Below are 18015 nucleotides of genomic sequence, written 5' to 3'. Positions count from 1 at the left end.
AATTGAAACCCACTGACTGATTTAGTCAACCAACCATTCTCAATTGGCCCAAGGCCATACGCGAGTCTTTCATAAACCAACATCACTTGCCATAGTCCTTCATAATAAATCATAATCTGGCCTAACACAATACATTACATAAACTGGAATGACACTCTCATTTAGGGTTGTACAAAAAGACCAATGTGAAAACCACACCATAAAATATTTTATCAAGCCTCCTCCCCTACATTTGAATTATCACTAAAAGAGCAAAGAAGCCATTTGTGAACTGTAAAGAACCATTGAAGAGCTCAAAGTGTTATTTGAGTCATTATGGTTCCACATATAACCATCACCCTTCCCAAAAAACTATTGGGGAACACACATTTCTTTAGTGTGTAGTGTAGGACAGCTAGTCATCTTGAAATGGTGGGAGAGACAGAGTGAGAAACGCTTATGTGTGTGCACGTGCGCTAGGGTGTGAGGAAGAGTGTGGGTGTGTGTGTGTGTGTGTGTGAGAGAGAGAGAGAGAGAGCGAGAGAGAGAGAGAGAGAGAGAGAGAGAGAGCGCGAGCAGTTGGGAAAGATCGCTATCAGCTGAATTCATTACAGTTAACGTCTCCCATGGGTTTCAAGGGGAAAAGGCAATTCTTGCATTAGCAATAAACAATTCAATGTTAGTCATTTATGACTAGGAGATCGGACTGCTTTCTTGAGAACTGCGCGCAGCCGGTTCTTTCGGGTGTACATGAAGGGGTGGGAGACAAAAGTCCCATCTCTTCGCCTAATGTAATCCTTTAATCTTTTGAAGGCAGCGCAGAACTTGGTGGCGCCTCTGAACCAGCCCGGGAGGCGAAGAACTGCTGCTGTGGCATCGCCAGCGGAGTACAGGAGTAACGGAGCATACAGCGGATAAACTGAATCGTTGCCCGGACCAGCATGCCCCCAGCATGCCCTCCACAACAACCACCCGCCTCGGGGAATTCTCGGGCAGAGCCGCTAGGACCCTGGAGTACACCAGTCAAGATGTGGAAGCCTGAAAGCCTGACAGAGTGAAAGCCTGCACTGGGTGTCATTTACGGGGGAAACGGACCAAGGATAGTTCACCATGCCCCATGGATATACAATAAAACGACGTTCAGCATTCCTGAAAAAGGTGAAGTAAGACCATCTTACTGCCTAAAACCAGTTTTATCGCTGACATCTGGATATGCGTTATTAAATACCTACAGCGCTGTCCACTATAGCCTAATAACACTACGGTGGTAAATATACATATATTTTAAAACTTTAGCTAAAATAGGATTAATTTGATTTCACGCATATGGTTTATGTTTTACGCACAATATAGTCTATTGTTTTGTATTTTATTTCGACATGGAAAACAAGCCTACATGAAACACTGACTGCATATTTTTTTTAAACGTACTTTATATGTATTTTCCATTTGATTTCAAATCAGGTACTTCAAGTGAGCCGTTTCAGACATCAAATCTATTGGCACTGAGTCTCGATTTTCCCTTTTTGCGCAGCGTTTGAAATTCACCTGCGGTTCGTGACAAATTGGTAATGATACGGAACTTTTACCTACGCTGCTATTGGCAGCTGTAACTGACATGTATTTAAATTGCTGGCTATATTGACACATCGGCTCAGGATTCTATTTAAAGATGTTGCCAGTCCGGTGCTTCACCTGGATTAGGGACAGAGTTAGGTATTCACTATCCAGTTCAGAAGCTGATGATCCGTGTTACACAAAAACAAATGTTTCTATATAGTGCCAAATAAGGGTTATTTGGCTTGTAACAATAGTGCTACATAGAAACGTTTTTTTTTTTGAAGGTTCTATAAGGAACCATGCTCATACGGTTCTAAATGGAACCTTTGTGGTGCTATGAAGAACCCTTTCCTACGTTTTTTATAAAGAACTATAAAAAAGGTTCTATATAGTAACAAAAAAGGGTTCCACTATGGTTTCAACCCTTTTTAATGGTTCTTTATAGTATTTGTATGTATTATTGTTCCCCATTAGCTGCTAACAAGGCAGCAGCTACTCTTCCTGGGGTCCAGCAACATAAGACAGTTACATACAGTTTCAAATACTACATGACATTACATAACATAACACCTTACCCAACACATACAGTGTATTCTCTCAGGCCACCATTCCACCACCACATATTTACAGTACAACATACATGTGCACATGTGTAGAGTGCGTCTTATCATGTGTCCGGCGTGTCTGTGGAATAGAGTTCTATGTAGCCATGGCTCTATGTAGTAATGTGTGCCTCCCATTATCTATAGTACCTTTACTGAGAATGGTTGTATAAAAAAATATAAAAAAACATTTCTCAATCTCTAAGGTTCTACAAAGGTTCTAAGGTTCTGGTTAGCCAGAAAGAAGATAATTTAGAAACACTGATTTAGTCCATAGCTCACCAGTGACAGAAGGCCATATGTGAGGGTTACCTAAAACACCATTACCATCGAAAATCATTTAGTCATATAATAGCAAAACACAACAGATTAGATAAACTGGAATGACACTCTGACTCAAGGATGCACACAAAAAAGCTGTGGGCAAACCACATCCCAAAATATTTCAATGAGCTGCCACCCCAACATTTTAATTATCACCAAAAGAGAAAACAACCCTTTTCTGAATAGCAAGCAACCAAAGGGCTCAAAGGGTTCTTTGGGTCAGTATGGTTCCACATCGTACCATCATCCTTCCCAAAGAACCCTTGAGGAACACTAGTTGTCAGCCAGGCTTCGTTTCCTCCTGTCCTGGCAGGGTAAAAAGTAGAGGGTTATACTATATTATCAGATAATGTCTTGGACATTTTCAATGACATTTGAGGAAATGACAGCTAGCCAGGTGTAACGTCATTACTTGTCCCCATCTCTCTTCTCTACCTTTATAATTCATGTGGTCATATCTGGAGCTCTGTCCCAGAGTTGTCATGCCCATAGGGGGCACAGGGACACATGCCCCCTCAGATTAGCCCAGATTTTTTTCTCTCCCTGTAACACTACTAGCCACCTACCAATTATATGAAGTTGGATTTAGCTAGCCCAAATAGGATCCCGATCTCCAAACCTCATAACTAGCTACCAAGAGGTCATTTCAGGCTATCAATCAAGTTAGAGTAACTAGCTTCCCTAACTAGTTTAGCTGGCATGCATGCTGGCAAGGTTGGAAGACTTAAGAAAAGCAAGCAATAACTTAATGTACTGAATAAGACTCATTCTTTTCAACCTTTAATCCAGACTTTAGCAGAGATGTAGAGAAACATACATAGCTTCTTTAAAAAAAGAACCACCAGTCATGAGGATACAGACAGCTAAAGAGGTATGCTTAGATATGCAGAAAAATATACATACTTTTTTTTTTTACATAGAATTAAGCATAATGATTATGGCTATAGATTGCAGTAAAAAGCAGTTTCAGGTGTTTGAAAAATGCTAAATTCTTCAACTTCAGTGGGGGGGGGGGGCTAGCCCCCTCCAGACTACCCCCCCAGCCATCCTCAAGTACTATTTTTCCCCTCATATTTTTTGAGGTGCATGACGCCCCTGTTCAGTCCCTTCAGCTTTAAATATTGATACTGCTTGAGGTTGCATAATGTAGATATTGTCAGTTATGGGAGGTGGATTGCAAGTACATTTTTTACTGCTTGAATACAACTGGAATTAGTCCACTCATGTTTAAATGTGAATCATTGTCTTACATGGGTCATTCTTGAATTGCGTTGGCATTTGCAACCATAAACAACACATTAAAATGAATAATAGTTAGACATCAAACATGTTTTTGTTTATATTGGACTGTTTATTAATGATAAAACATAATGCAAGTCCTTTACTACTAGACTTTATACTTATTCATCGTTTAAAGTAGAATGTTAGAAAGTGAACAAAAGTTTTTCATATTTTGTACAGATCAATTGAACAAAAAAGGCAATTTAAATAAATAAAAAATGACAAGTATAATGTGTGTCCCTCAGTTCTATGTCATTGGTGTTAGCGCCTTGAAAATCACTCATTACAAAGATATACAGGGACCTTGAGTCTTCTCTCCAGTGGCAAACTGTTATCGGAGGAGGGGTCTATATTAAAGAAAATGATTAGCTAATCACACCTTTTTAGTATGTCATACATTTGAGGATTCCATTGATCATCTGGTGTGTCTAAATCCAAAGTGTCACTTAGTTTTACTCAATTTAAATGAAGGGCAATAACATTGTCAGAAAAATGATTAATCATATCACTTTAGCAAAAGATGTTTAAAGTATTGATAACCTTAGGTTTTAGCGTTTGTGACCCCTAATTTTCCTAAAATGACTCATTGGTGTTACCATCATTGATGTTATTACTCTTACCGGTGGCACAATTTTATCATTGTGGTAAAAATTATTAAACATCATTAAGCTACCATATTAGTTGGTTTAGAATAGGATGTATCCAAATATTTTTCCCCAAATGCCACTGTAATTCAAGAATGACCCACATGCTCTTTTGTATCTGGAATGATGTCAACTCTCCATTTTATGTGTTAGAGCATAATCGTCATCAACGGCATATATAGGCAAATCAACTTCACTGGAGTATTGTTGCCCATGCTTTAGCTTCAGTTGCAATATTCTGTTCCCCCTCTAACTAAAACAACTGAATCACAACATTTTGAATTTAAATAGAACTGATGTGTGCATGTGTATGTGTACATGCATGTATGTGTGTTTTGAGAGAGACATATTATGAAATGTAATTCTTCATGTGTATCTCTCTCTCTCTCTCTCTCATTACTATTGGAGGACTGTGCAGTGGTTCTTGTGAGTGCAGTGGAGCAAATCTCTGTCCATCACCGTGGCATTTGACAGATTAAACACCTCAATGCCCTCTACAAGTTTGGGTGCACAGAGCCAGTGATCTCTTTAGCATCACTCCCTTCACCACTATGCAAAAGTCATTTGGGAGCTTTTCTTTATTCCTGACTCAATTTACTTTACTTATTTATTGATTGATCTATTTATTCATTTATGTATGCATCTGTTTTTCTATTTATTTCTCTCTCTCACTCTGATTATTTCATTCAGCATTTCTTGCCAGCTTCAGCACATGCAGCAAAAAATTGTTCTATACATTTTAAAAAGTTGAAAATGTACAGTTAACTGCCAAAATAAAGAAAACACTTGAGTAAATGAGGGATACAACGTCTATTGAAAGCATGTGCTTCCACACAGGTTTGGTTCCTGAGTTAATTAAGTAATTAAGATCCCATCATGCTCAGTGTCATGTATAAAAATGGCCAGTTGCCGATTATTTTGGCTACCATGGCTAGAAGAAGAGATCTCAGTGAGTTTAAATGAGGGGTCTCAAAGGTGCATCGCGAGTTTCAAATGTGTGTGTGCGTGTGTGCACGCACTCGCAGCCCTTTCTCGAGGCAGGTGCTCAAAATGATAAAAAGGCATTCCCCCTGATTCAATTTTGTTTTTTACTTTCATAATTAATGTCTTGAATTTTTTAACATAACAATTAGCTCTGTAGTGAACGTTTTACATAAGCCTATTTCTTTCTGCAACAATGCACTCACTCATCATCGCAAATTGTAAGCAAGCTACACTGAACAATAATATAAATGCAACATGTAAAGTATTGGTCCCATGTTTCATGAGCTGAAATAAAAGATCCCAGAAAGGTTCCATATGCAAAAAAAGCTTATTTCTCTCAAATCTTGTGCACAAATTTGTTTACATCCCTGTTAGTGAGTATTTCTCCTTTGCTAAGATAATCCATCCACCTGACAGGTGTGGCATATGAATAAGATGATTAAACAGCATTATCAATACACAGGTGCACCTTGTGCTGGGTTCAATAAAAGGCCACTCTAAAATGTGCAGTTTTGTCACACAACACAATGCCACAGATGTCTCAAATTTTGAGGGCACATGCAAGTGGCATGCTAACTGCAGGAATGTCCAACAGATCTGTTGCCAGAGATTTAATGTTAATTTCTCTACCATAAGCCGCCTCTTGCGTCATTTTAGAGAATTTGGCAGTATGTCCAATCAGCCTCACAACCGCAGACCACATGTAACCACACCAGCCCAGGACCTCCACATCTGGCTTCTTCACCAGCGGGATCATCTTAGACCAGCCACCCGGACAGCTGATGAAACTGTGGGTTTGCACAATTGAAGAATTTCTGTCAGAAACAATCTCAGGGAAGCTCATCTGCATGCTCGTTGTCCTCACCAGGGTCTTGACCTGACTGCAGTTCGGCGTCGTAACCGACTTCAGTGGGCAAAGGCTCACCTTCAATGGCCACTGGCGTGCTGATGAAGTCTGCTCTTCACGGATGAATCCCGGTTTCAACTGTACCGGGCAGATGGCAGAACGCTTGAATGGCGCCGTGTGGGTTAGTGGTTTGCTGATGTCAGTAGAGTGCCCCATGTTTATGGCATGCTCTGGGTCAACGTGTACGACTGCGTGCTCCAGTTCCCACCATATCTAGCAACTTCACATTTAAGCCATTTAAGAGGAGTGGGACAACATTCCACAAGCCACAATCAACAGCCTGATCAACTCTATGCGAAGGAGTTGTGTCACGCTGCACGAGGCAAATGGTGGTCACACCAGATACTGAGTGTTTTTCAGGCCCCTACCTTTTTTTTAAGGTATCTGTGACCAGCAGATGCATATCTGTATTCCCAGTCATGTGAAATCCATTGATTTGGTTCTAATGAATTTATTGCAATTGACTGATTCCCTTATATCAACTATAAATCTTTGAAATTGTTGCATGTTGCATTTATATTTTTGTTCGGTGTAGTTACAGTGCCTCCTATAGACATGATTGACATGAGGAGAAGAGGGTGGGCAATCAGCTGATCATTGATGTTGATGACTGATGTAAATCGTCTCTTTAGCTAGCTCTATTTCTTTTACTGATTGTTACGTCTCTATGTCTTTCTGCCTCTCTCTGCTGCACGTATCAGCCAACCAGATCGAATATTGATTATGTAGGCTAAATCAAGTGTTATCAAGTGTTAATCAAATGGTATGCTGCTGTGGCAGTAATGTTGATACTTAAATTGGGTACTTAGCTACACATACTCGACCGGTGACCGCATGTCTCAAGCCATGCATGTTTGGATACCGAGCGGGCAATCTCTGTACAGGGCATATTGGGAAAAAGGGGCAACCGGGACTGGGTGGGGGGTGGCAAACTTTATGACGACTTGCGGGCAGTGAGTTGATAGAAAAATAATAATAATACAAAAAGAAATTGCGGGGGGATTATACCACCAGCAAAGGGGCATGTGTTCTGCACAGGTAGAGCCTATCTGAGCGTGTGTGTGTCTCAGTCACCAGATCTCAACCCAATTTAACTCTTATGGGAGATTCTGGAGCAATGCCTGAGACAGCGTTTTCCACCACCATCAACAAACACCAAATTATTGAATTTCTCAGGAAAGAATGGTGTCGCTTCCCTCCAATGGAGTTCCAAACACTTGTAGAATCTATGCCAAGGCACATTGAAGCTGTTCTGGTGGCCCAACGCCCTAAAACACTTTATGTTGGTATTTTCTTAATTTTGGCAATTGCATGTACAGTGCAGTGAAAAAGTAATTGCCCCCTTTCTGATTTTCTCTATTTTTGCATCTTTTTTTATACTCAGAGTTGGGGAGTAACGGATTACATGTAATCTGTTACATGTAAGGGATTACAAAAAACTGTAACTGTAATCTGTTACGTTACCAGCCAAAATATTGTAATCAGATTACGGATACTTTTGAAAATTATTACTTTTTAATTCAGAAAGGATGTTTGCGAAGGAAAAATTGTTGAGACTCCTCTGTTTTTTCAATGACATTTAAATCAGCATTGAAAAAATTTGCAAATTTACGTTTGTTCCACCTGAGCGAGTCTGACCACAAGTCAGTGACCACTATGATGACACACCAAATGTGTTCGATGGATCGCGAGAAAAGAAAAGGAATAGGCTTTTGTAGGCTACAGTCCATGCTATGTCTTCCAATGGTGCGACTGCTGTCGGCATCCAAAGAGTATCCAACTTGAATAAACGCTTGGAGGTAAGGATGACAGGAGTGGTGTAGTCTACGGCGATACGGATATCACTTATTATTGATATCTACATAGCGCATTGATGTGAATCACAACGCAGCTCTCTCATTTAGCTATTTGCGCCTTATAGATTGTGGTTGTTGTGGATGGCTACTCACAAATCTTTATGTGTATTTGAACCGAATAATGGTTGAATTCAAGAAGTTTAAGCTGTTTATCAATCATTGTTTTTGAAACCAGTGGACAGCCAGTGAAAAATGCACTCTTGCAACAGCTGCATGGAATAAAAGTGGGGCTTTTATTGCTCAATTTAATTCATGCTGATAAAAAAAAGAATCCATAGGCCTAATGGACACATGCTGAAACTCGCACACTTTTTATAGAATTAAAAAGGAGCCATCTGCAGTTGCTACATCCATTTTTTGACTTATAAAATGATATAGAATGATATATAACCCTTGAATGAATAGGTGTGTCCCAACTTTTGACTGGTATAGTACATACAGTACCAGTCAAAAGTTGACAAGGGTTTTTCTTTATTTTTACTATTTTCTATATTGTAGAATAAAAGTGACGTCAAAACTAGGAAATAACACATATGGAATCATGTAGTAACCAAAAAAGTTTTAAACTAATCCAAATTAATTTTATATTTGAGATTCTTCAAAGTAGCCACCCTTTAAGTTGATGACAGCTTTGCACACTCTTGGCATTCTATCAACCAGCTTCATGAGATAGTTTCCTGGAATGCATTTCAATTAACAGGTGTGCCTTCTTTAAAGTTAATTTGCAGAATTGATTTCCTTCTTAATGCGTTTGAGCCAATCAATGTGTTGTGACAAGGTAGGGGTGGTATACGGAGGTGTACGGAGGCAGAGGTGTGATGGTTTGAGGGTGCTTTGCTGGTGGCACTGTCAGTGATTTATTTAGAATTCAAAGAACACGTAACCAGCATGGCTACCACAGCAATCTGCAGCGATATATATATTTATATATATAGTTATATTTATATATATATCTAGTTGAACAGTTGAACTAAACTCATGAGGCATATAAATTATATTCCTCAAGAATCAATGGATATAGATATCTATGTCCATTGATTCTTGAGGAATATAATTTATATGCCTCATGAGCTTAGTTCAACTGTCGTACTCCATGAGAACCCAAAATAGAAGTTTGTTTTTCTCCAAATAGGCTGTACAGTGTTTGTTCACATTTACATTTATTCAAATGTAGGAACTGGGTTCTACAGTTTGACCCCACTGCAATCTGGCTCCCGATACAGCAGTAATTTTTTTATTACCATAGCATTTTATATGTTCTCTATAGTTATGTACTTGAAAATGTATAAATTGACCAATTTGGCACATTTGGGCAAACTCCTGGTCGACTTGATACAAAATATTGTGTAGTGAAATAATTATTCACTGGATCAATCTGAAACTTTGCACACACACTGCTGCCATCTTTTGAATAACATCAAAATTACACATAGAATCCTAACTCAATGTATGCCTTTCTCTTGCATTTCAAAGATCTAATGTCTTATATTATCCTGCATTAATTTCACATTTCCAAAAACTTCAAAGTGTTTCCTTTCAAATGGTATCAAGAATATGCATATCATTTCTTCAGGTACTGAGCTACAGGCAGTTAGATTTGAGTATGTAATTAGAGGTGAAAATTTAAAAAAGGGGTCGGATTCTTAAGAGAATTTATGAATCGTATTATTATATGTAGTAGAAAGCAATGGGTTAGAAGAAGCCTACATAACCAACTCATAAAGTAAAATGTAACATCCATATATGGCCAGCTATGTAAACTTAACATGGATTTATCCTGCAATACTGTAGATGTTGTTCAATTGGTAACATACATTTTTGTCTTCTTCTAATGCCTCTTAAGGGGAAAGTAATCTAAAAGTAACTGAATGTAATCTGATTACGTTACTGAGTTTGGGTAATCCAAAAGTTACGCTACTGATAAAAAAATGTGGACAGGTAACTAGTAACTGTAACAGATTACATTTAGAAAGTAACCTAGCCAACCCTGTTTATACTGAATGTTATTAGATCATCAACTAAAACCTAATATTAGATAAAGGGAACCTGAGTTTACAAATAACCCCCCAAAATTATACTTACTTTATTTATTTAATAAACAAAGTTTTGCAACACCATGTGTGAAAAATGAATTGCCCCCTGATTGTTCCACCTTTAGCTCCAATGACTGCAACCATTTTTTAAAGCTTTATTTAACTAGGCAAGTCAGTTAAGAACAAATTCTTACTTACAATGACAGCCTACCAGGGAACAGTGGGTTAACTGCCTTGTTCAGGGGCAGAACAACAGATTTTTACCATATCAGCTCGGGGATTTGATCCAGCAACCTTTGGTTACTGGCCCAACACTAAACACTAAGCTACCGGCCACCCCAAATGCTTCCTGTGGTTGTTATTTATTCTCTCACATCGCTGTGGAAGAATTTTGATTTCATTTCCAGTCCTGCCACAAAATCTCAATTGGGATTAGGTCTGGACTTTGACAAGGACATTCCAAATCTTAAAATGTGTTGCTTTTAACCATTTTTATGTAGACTTGATTATGTGTTTTGGGACGACAGGTAGCCAAGTGGTTAGACCATTGGACTTGTAACCGAAAGGTTGCAAGATCAAATCCCCAAGCAGACAAGGTTAATATTAAGAAATCTAAAAAAAATCTATATATATAACAATCTGTTGTTCTGCCCCTGAACAAGGCAGTTAACCCACTGTTCCTAGGCTGTCATTTAAAATAAGAATTTGCTCTTAACTGACTTGCCTAGTTAAGTAAAGGTAAAAAATGAAATAAAATGTGTTTTGGATCATTGTCTTGCTGCATGACCCAACTGCGCTTCAGCTTTACCTCACAGATGTATGGCCTGACATTATCCTGTAGAATTCTCTGATACAGAGCAGAATTCATTGTTCCTTCTAAGGCAAGTCGTCCAGGTCCTGAGGCAGCAAAGCATCTCCAAACCATCACACTACCACCACCATGCTTGACCATTGGTATGAGGTTTTTACAGTGGAATACAGTGTTTGGTTTTTGCCAGACAAAATGGGACCCATCTTGTCTAAAAAGTTGACTGAAGTTTGCCAAAAAAGAACCTGGAAGCACCTTGATGATCATCAAGACTCGTGGAAAAATGTTCTATGGACAGATGAATCAAAAGTATTACTGCTCTGTATCAGAGAATTCTACAGGAGAATGTCAGGCCATCTGTCTGTGAGCTGAAACGCAGCTGGGTTACGCAGCTAGACAATGATCCAAAACATACAATCAAGTCTACATGGAAATGGCTAAAAAGCAACACATTTTATGTTTGGGAATGGCCTAATCAAAGACCAGACCTAATCCCAATTGAGATGTTGTGGCAGGACTTGAAGTGAGCAGTTCATGCTTGAAAACCAACAAATGTTTCTGAATTAAAGCAATTCTGCATGCAAGTGTGGGCCAGAATTCCCCTACAGTGACGTGAGTGACTGATCAACAACTACAGGAAGTGTTTGGTTGGAGTCATTGCAGCTAAAGGTGGCACAACCAGTTATTGAGTGTAAGGGGGCAATTACTTTTTTACACAGAGGCATTGGGTGTTGCATAAATTTGTTTATGAAATAAATTAAATTAGTATATCATTGTTGTGTTATTTGTTCACTCAGGTTACCTTTATCTAATATTAGGTTTTGGTTGAAGATCTGATAACATTCAGTATCAAAAATATGCAAATGTAGAGACAATTAGAACGGGGGAAAATACTTTTTCACAACACTGAAAATGCGCAACTCCACACAATAATGTTTCCATTGTTCCATTATTATATGGCCACAATGGATTCAACCTACAATGCTTCATGGACATTTTCATTGACACTTCTACCTGTGATTCATTTGTACAACTATGTTACAGATCACAATGGCCAGCTGTTTCATGACATAATTACAGCTGTAAGGAAACTGTAATCTAAAGTGTTACATTATTTTTACAACAAGAGCATTATTCAACGTTCACTGTTCTATATAACATCCACGGCTGCAGTACATGTCTGGTGAGGGATATGAAATAAGTGTGTCTATCAGATTTACCATGCACTAGTCTGTCAACATGATATCATTGAAAAGCATCAGTCTGGTAAACTTTTGTTGAAAGATGAGCTTCACAAGATGTGATGCATAAGTCAATTCATGTTGAGTCTGTTCTCTCTAATTTCCAATGCTTCACTTTGTATTTGAGGGATAGAAATTGAAGTCTTCCTTTCTGTTTATTTAGAGGGAAAGCATGCATTCTAAGATCATCCCACTGATTTCTTCATTTGTCTCTTTGAAAATAGGCCTCTGGATCCAAATGTCAATTCCAACGGAGGCAGCATCAGTCTGGGCCCAGCCGTGTGTGACGTGAGAGAGTGAAACAACGAGAGAGTGAAAGACAGAGAGAGAGGAAGAGAAGGAGGAGGAGGGGTCTCTCCAATGATAACCCTGAGTGTACCATACATGGCTCTCTAGTAGCCACCATTTTAAATAGGCCCTTACAGTGCACTGCGGCGGCTGACCTAGAGTGAAAATGTGATGAGCTTTGCTATCATCCCCGTAGCGAGCTAGTGAGTGTGGATGGCGGCCGGTGAAGGAGGCACATTGCTTAATGAGACCATTGCTCTTGTGTTGGGACGCTTAGGACAGGCAATTACGGAGGAATTACCACCAGAAGCCTCCTCCAGCACTGCTGCTGCTGCCGCTCCACCTCTGCTTACTGCTGGAGCAGCGAACTAAGCATTCACAGCTGGTTACAGAACTTTTTTATTCCGGTGGATTTTTACTATTTTTGTTCTTTTTTTTCTTATTTGCTACTGGTTGTTGTGATTGTCATTTGTCGTTCTTTTAACGACATCTCGGTCAGTTCTGACCTATCTTTTATAATGGAGCTACATCCATTGCGTGTTTGGAATAAGGACTGGGCCTCTTTCCTCAGGCCATGGATACCCATACTGCTGGGCCTGCACATGCAGTTCTCCCAGGCGTCCGGCTCAAGCTGCCCAGAGGAGTGCCGCTGTGACAGGACTTTTGTTTACTGCAACGAGAGGAGCCTGACCTCGGTGCCTCTAGGGATTGGAGAGGGCTACAAGACCCTCTACCTCCACAACAACCAGATCAACAATGCCGGCTTCCCCTCGGAGCTTCACAACGTCGCCTCCGTGGAGACTGTCTATCTCTATGGTAACCAGCTGGACGAGTTTCCCATCAACCTGCCCAAGAACGTACGGGTACTGCACCTTCAGGAGAACAACATCCAAACCATCTCCAGGGCCGCGCTGGCTCAGCTGCTGTGGTTGGAGGAGCTCCACCTGGACGATAACTCCATCTCCACAGTTGGGGTGGAAGAAGGGGCATTCAGGGAGGCCGTCAGCCTCAAGATGCTCTTCCTCACCAAGAACCACCTGAGCAGTGTCCCTATTGGTCTCCCTGAGGACCTCAAAGAGTTGCGATTGGACGAGAACCGGATTGCAGTGATCACCGAGGAGGCGCTCAGGAATGTGACGAGGTTAGAGCGCCTCCTGCTGGACGGGAACCTGCTGACAGACGAGGGTGTGGCCCCTGGAACGTTCCAGGACCTGGTGACACTACGGGAGCTGTCTCTGGCGCGGAACTCCCTTACCTACCCGCCCCCGCTGCTCCCGGGGGACGTTCTGGTGAAGCTGAACTTTCAGGATAATCAGATGAATGAGATCCCTGTGACGGCCTTCGCGGGGCTGAGAAAGCTGGAGAGGCTAGATATTTCCAACAACCAGCTGCAGTCCCTGACAGAGGGGGTCTTTGATGGCCTCGTCAGCCTCAGACAGCTCACTGTTCGAAACAACCTTTGGCTGTGTGACTGCAGCATTAACTGGGTCATACTGTGGTTAAAGTCTCTGCCAGTCTCCCTCAATGTGCGCGGCTTCATGTGCCAGAAGCCCGAAACTGTCCGGGGCATGGTAATCAGAGAGCTGAACACCGAGCTTATCCAGTGCCCTCGCAGCACCACGGCTGCCCTGCCGCCCACCCACTTGCCCCCCACCTCGAAAGGCCTCACCACCCGCTTCCCTCCCTCCTCCTCAGGCTACCCCTCAGACACGGAGTCTCTCTCTCCCCCATCCAGGCTCCCGTTCTCACCCACACATCACCCCCCTCTCGTCCCCTCCTCCCCTCCCAGAGATGGGGAACAGAGGACTAACCTGCCGCCCCTGGACCCTGAGCGGGAGACCCTGCAGATCAAGTTCACCATACTCAATGGTTCAGCCATCCACGTCAGCTGGGTAGCGTCCTTTCCTGTCACAGCCTACAAGGTCACCTGGGCCAAGATGGGTCCCAGCCTGTCGGGAGACACAGTGAGGGAGAGGATGGTGGGAGGGGAGCACCGGGGCATACGGTTGGTCAACCTCAAGCCTAAGTCCACCTACCGGATCTGTGTCATCCCGTTGGATGCGTTCAATAACTACCGGCCCAAGGATGATACAGTGTGTTCAGAGGCTGTGACTAAGCCGGTCTCCTATGGCCTAGGTAATAATACAGGGCCACCGGGGCCGGAGCAGGCCACCCAGCAGGACCCCAGTTCTCCCTTTCTTCTGGCTGGCCTCATCGGAGGGGCCGTGATCGTAGTTCTGGTGCTTCTCCTTAGCATATTCTGCTGGCACATGCACAAGAAGGGTCGGTCGTCCTCGGCCAAGTGGAAATACAATAAGGGCAGGAGAAAAGACGACTACTGCGAGGCAGGAACCAAAAAGGATAACTCTATACTGGAAATGACTGAGACCAGCTTCCAGATAGCGTCCCTGAACAACGAGCAGCTCCTCAAGGGAGACTACCGCATACAGCCCATTTATACCCCTAATGGGGGCATTGGCTTCAGAGACTGCCCTCTGGGAAGCAATAGCACAGTATACTGCAAGAACAATGTTCAAGCAGACGCAGACTTTTGCCGTACATGATGGTTTTGCGTAGCAGAGTGTTATAGAACCCCCTTTGTATTAACAAATACACTTAACTACATACAGTACACTGAACAGTATATTTCAAAGACCTCTGTGTCTGCAATGTAATTTATACACCGGCTGGACTATAATGTTGAATTCAGCTAACTTTTATATTCCCTTAGTAAAAAATGCTAATTGATTTATAAGTTATTGATTTCTCAAAGTTGTGTTACTCGGTTCTGTGCAGCCAGTTCTTTACAATCAGAGCTTTCTCTCATCATCTTATATTTTGAGCTTCATAAAGATTGGGCCATGTGGAAGTCATATGATAGTCAGACGGTCTACTCATTCCTATAAAAATAGCCTAGCCAGTAATGAGTCTAACATGCACAATGTCCATAACAGATATAGCTACATCCCATGTTTTGGCAATGGAAATTAAAACAAATAGGGTTTATGTCAGAGACTTGATGTGGCAACTCAATGTGACAGACAGAACCAACCATTCAGGAAATGATCTTTGGAGATAAATATTTTCTCACAGTAAGGATTTGAGAGAGAATGGGAGAGAGTATGGGAAGGAGGGAGGAAGGGGAGGGGAAGAGAGAGGGAAAGAGGGAGAGAATCTGTTCATGCAAATGTACCACAAGAGGGCAGAATTTTTCATGATTGTCAATGATTCATTCATGATTCTTTATCTTTTTATTTGCTTGGACATTGCTGAGTACTGAATAGTAGTTCTGCCTATGTAGTAATACTGCAGTGAGTGTCTCTCTTTCATCATTTCATCTACATAACAAAGACACATTTCTATGAACACAGTGTTGAGAAGTGTTGGTCAAATGGCTGCATGGATTCCAGGGCTGGTATACATATAGTGTCTCAGATTAGATGTGCTGATCTAGGATCATGTCCCCCTCTGTCATCTTATACAAAAGGCTACACTGATCCTAGATCAGCACTCCTATTATGAGATGCTTGATACATACGGCCTCTGATTCAAGTATTTCTTTCAGTAACAACACTCTTATGTTCTTGGTCAGTGGTCATTTACCACAACTTGGAAATACTGTTCATGAAATGGTAGTAGGCTACTGTAGTTATGAACTTTGTTGAACCTTTTGATTGTTTCCCAAGCTGTTCAAAAACAGATTTGTTTTCTCATGGACTTGACTCTGCAAATCATGCACAGGTCATAAGTTTGCATTGTATGCTTTCCAAAAACTAAAATTAAAGCATAAGGAAACTGTACATTGTATAGTTGAGAATGAAAGATCAACAAGCACATCTGTCAAGATAGTTGGATACTAAGCAGCTATTTCAGTTTTTGTTCAGCAAAAAATAATGTTATGGTAATATATTATATGTGCCTTGAAATGATCAGCTCATAATGTAAAGTCTTTTGAATCCATGTGTTTTTGCACAAAAGTGTAATGTAAATACATTCAATTGACATTGAATTGTTGTTGAAAAAAACGATTGCCTTGTATTTGATTATTTATTTGTATCTTGTTGCTTTATCAGTCTTATCGCATCTCTTTATCACGTAAGACATTTTTATCTGTGATGCTACGGTCTTCTCTGGGAGAAATACACCAATTATGTAGAGAGTATATCATCGATGCTTTGAGTTATTTTCTACCAAAATGTGTCCTCAGCTCTCACAAAAGTTGGGCCCTAATTTGGAAGGGACACGTGTAGGCTGGATAATAAATAAAAAAGTCAAACACTGAATGTTACCCTTGAGAACAAATTCTGTGGTGATGATACTGCAATTTGTTTGTCACAAAATGTATTGTGTCCCATATCAAATCGCTTGTTTAGGGGATGTGGAACATTGAGGGATAGCTTTTATATCGCTAACATTCCAAAATGATATACATTACTGTAGTAAGTTGCATTCCTCATCCTCAGACATTTTGTCAACCTCCGACATTCCATTTCATGAAGCTTCTATTCTAGCATCTATTTTTAACGAGTCTCTAGTCTAGTGAAAGGTCATTTATACTTTAGCCAAGCTCTGCCCGCACTGAAGATCAGACAGACTTGTAGTCCACTTTGGCTCTCTGCCACCTTTTCTACTGATGGCTGCAATTACATGATCCGGTACCGATCCAGGTCATGGCTCGGCTGTTTTCCTCATTAGTCTTGTGCTGTGAGTCTTTGTGTGTGTAGCACATGGGGATGTGTGAAATGTACTCCTCAGCCTGAAGTGTCACGTCTTGCACCAGCGAATAGCTAGCTTTTCACGTGGCGCTGACTGGTAAGATGCTTCAGGAGGGTGGTCATGTGTGCTAGCAAGGCAGAGGTCCTGAGTTTGTGCCAGGTATGGGCTGAATCTGGAAGAATTAGTACTCGCTAAGCAAGCAGCATGACGTCCTTTACATGTGTACACAGTATACTGTAGTGTGTGTGTACGCATTCTCCTGTGATTCCTCTGAGAGCAGAGGAATAAATGAGGCCTATAAACAGTATACCTATCTGAATTATCTCTAACCTATGTTCCTGGTGTGCCGGTGGAGACAGTAATCAGCCTTTAAATTCACACTTCCGTGCCCTTCAGTTCTGTGGTCATCTATAAAAGTAAATAAATGCTCCCTCTCTGGGGAGATCAGTGTCTGTGAGTGAGATACTTTCATATTGAGGACAGATTTGAAGGTAGTGGACTTATACTATATGTGTGGTACTTTGTCCAGGTCTGCCACGGGCCCAGTGTGGAGGAGACATTGAGGGATGAATGTGAACTTTCTCTAGCTTTTGTAAATCATGCATTGCTGTTAATGGAATAATTTCCACAGAAGTTTGAGTTCTTCATGCATATCTCACGTAAGGTTTCAGCCCTTAGTGAGTGTCGGGCCCAGATCCACGAGGGGGAAAAAGGGGGCTTAGCCCCCTCAGTTTTAGGTCCCTTTATAAAAAGAGCAAAAAAGTTCAAATGATTGAGTGACAGGTTGGCACA

The 18015-nt window shown here is 41.1% G+C and overlaps 1 protein-coding gene across 2 annotated transcripts in view; it reads left to right on the top strand.

Moving 5' to 3' along the window:
• si:dkey-87k14.1 (leucine-rich repeat transmembrane protein FLRT2) overlaps positions 1–16535 on the top strand; it is a 57819-nt gene extending 41284 nt beyond the window's left edge. Inside the window, exons 1-2 of one of the 2 annotated variants that reach the window (XM_082974430.1) lie at positions 417–1137; positions 12444–16535. In XM_082974430.1, coding sequence (XP_082830556.1) covers positions 13026–15071 — 2046 coding nt within the window. In that variant the 5' untranslated portion in view covers positions 417–1137; positions 12444–13025 and the 3' untranslated portion in view covers positions 15072–16535. Of the gene's footprint in view, positions 1–416; positions 1138–12443 lie in introns of those variants that run through there. The other variant, XM_014195022.3, reaches the window with a different exon arrangement.
• Positions 16536–18015: the final 1480 nt, after the last annotated feature.

Source organism: Salmo salar, chromosome 01 (assembly GCF_965601325.2).
Source record: "Salmo salar chromosome 01, fSalSal1, whole genome shotgun sequence".
NCBI lineage: Eukaryota > Metazoa > Chordata > Actinopteri > Salmoniformes > Salmonidae > Salmo > Salmo salar.
Note: the sequence above shows the minus strand (reverse complement) of the source record. Positions and strands in the feature narration are given on the sequence as shown.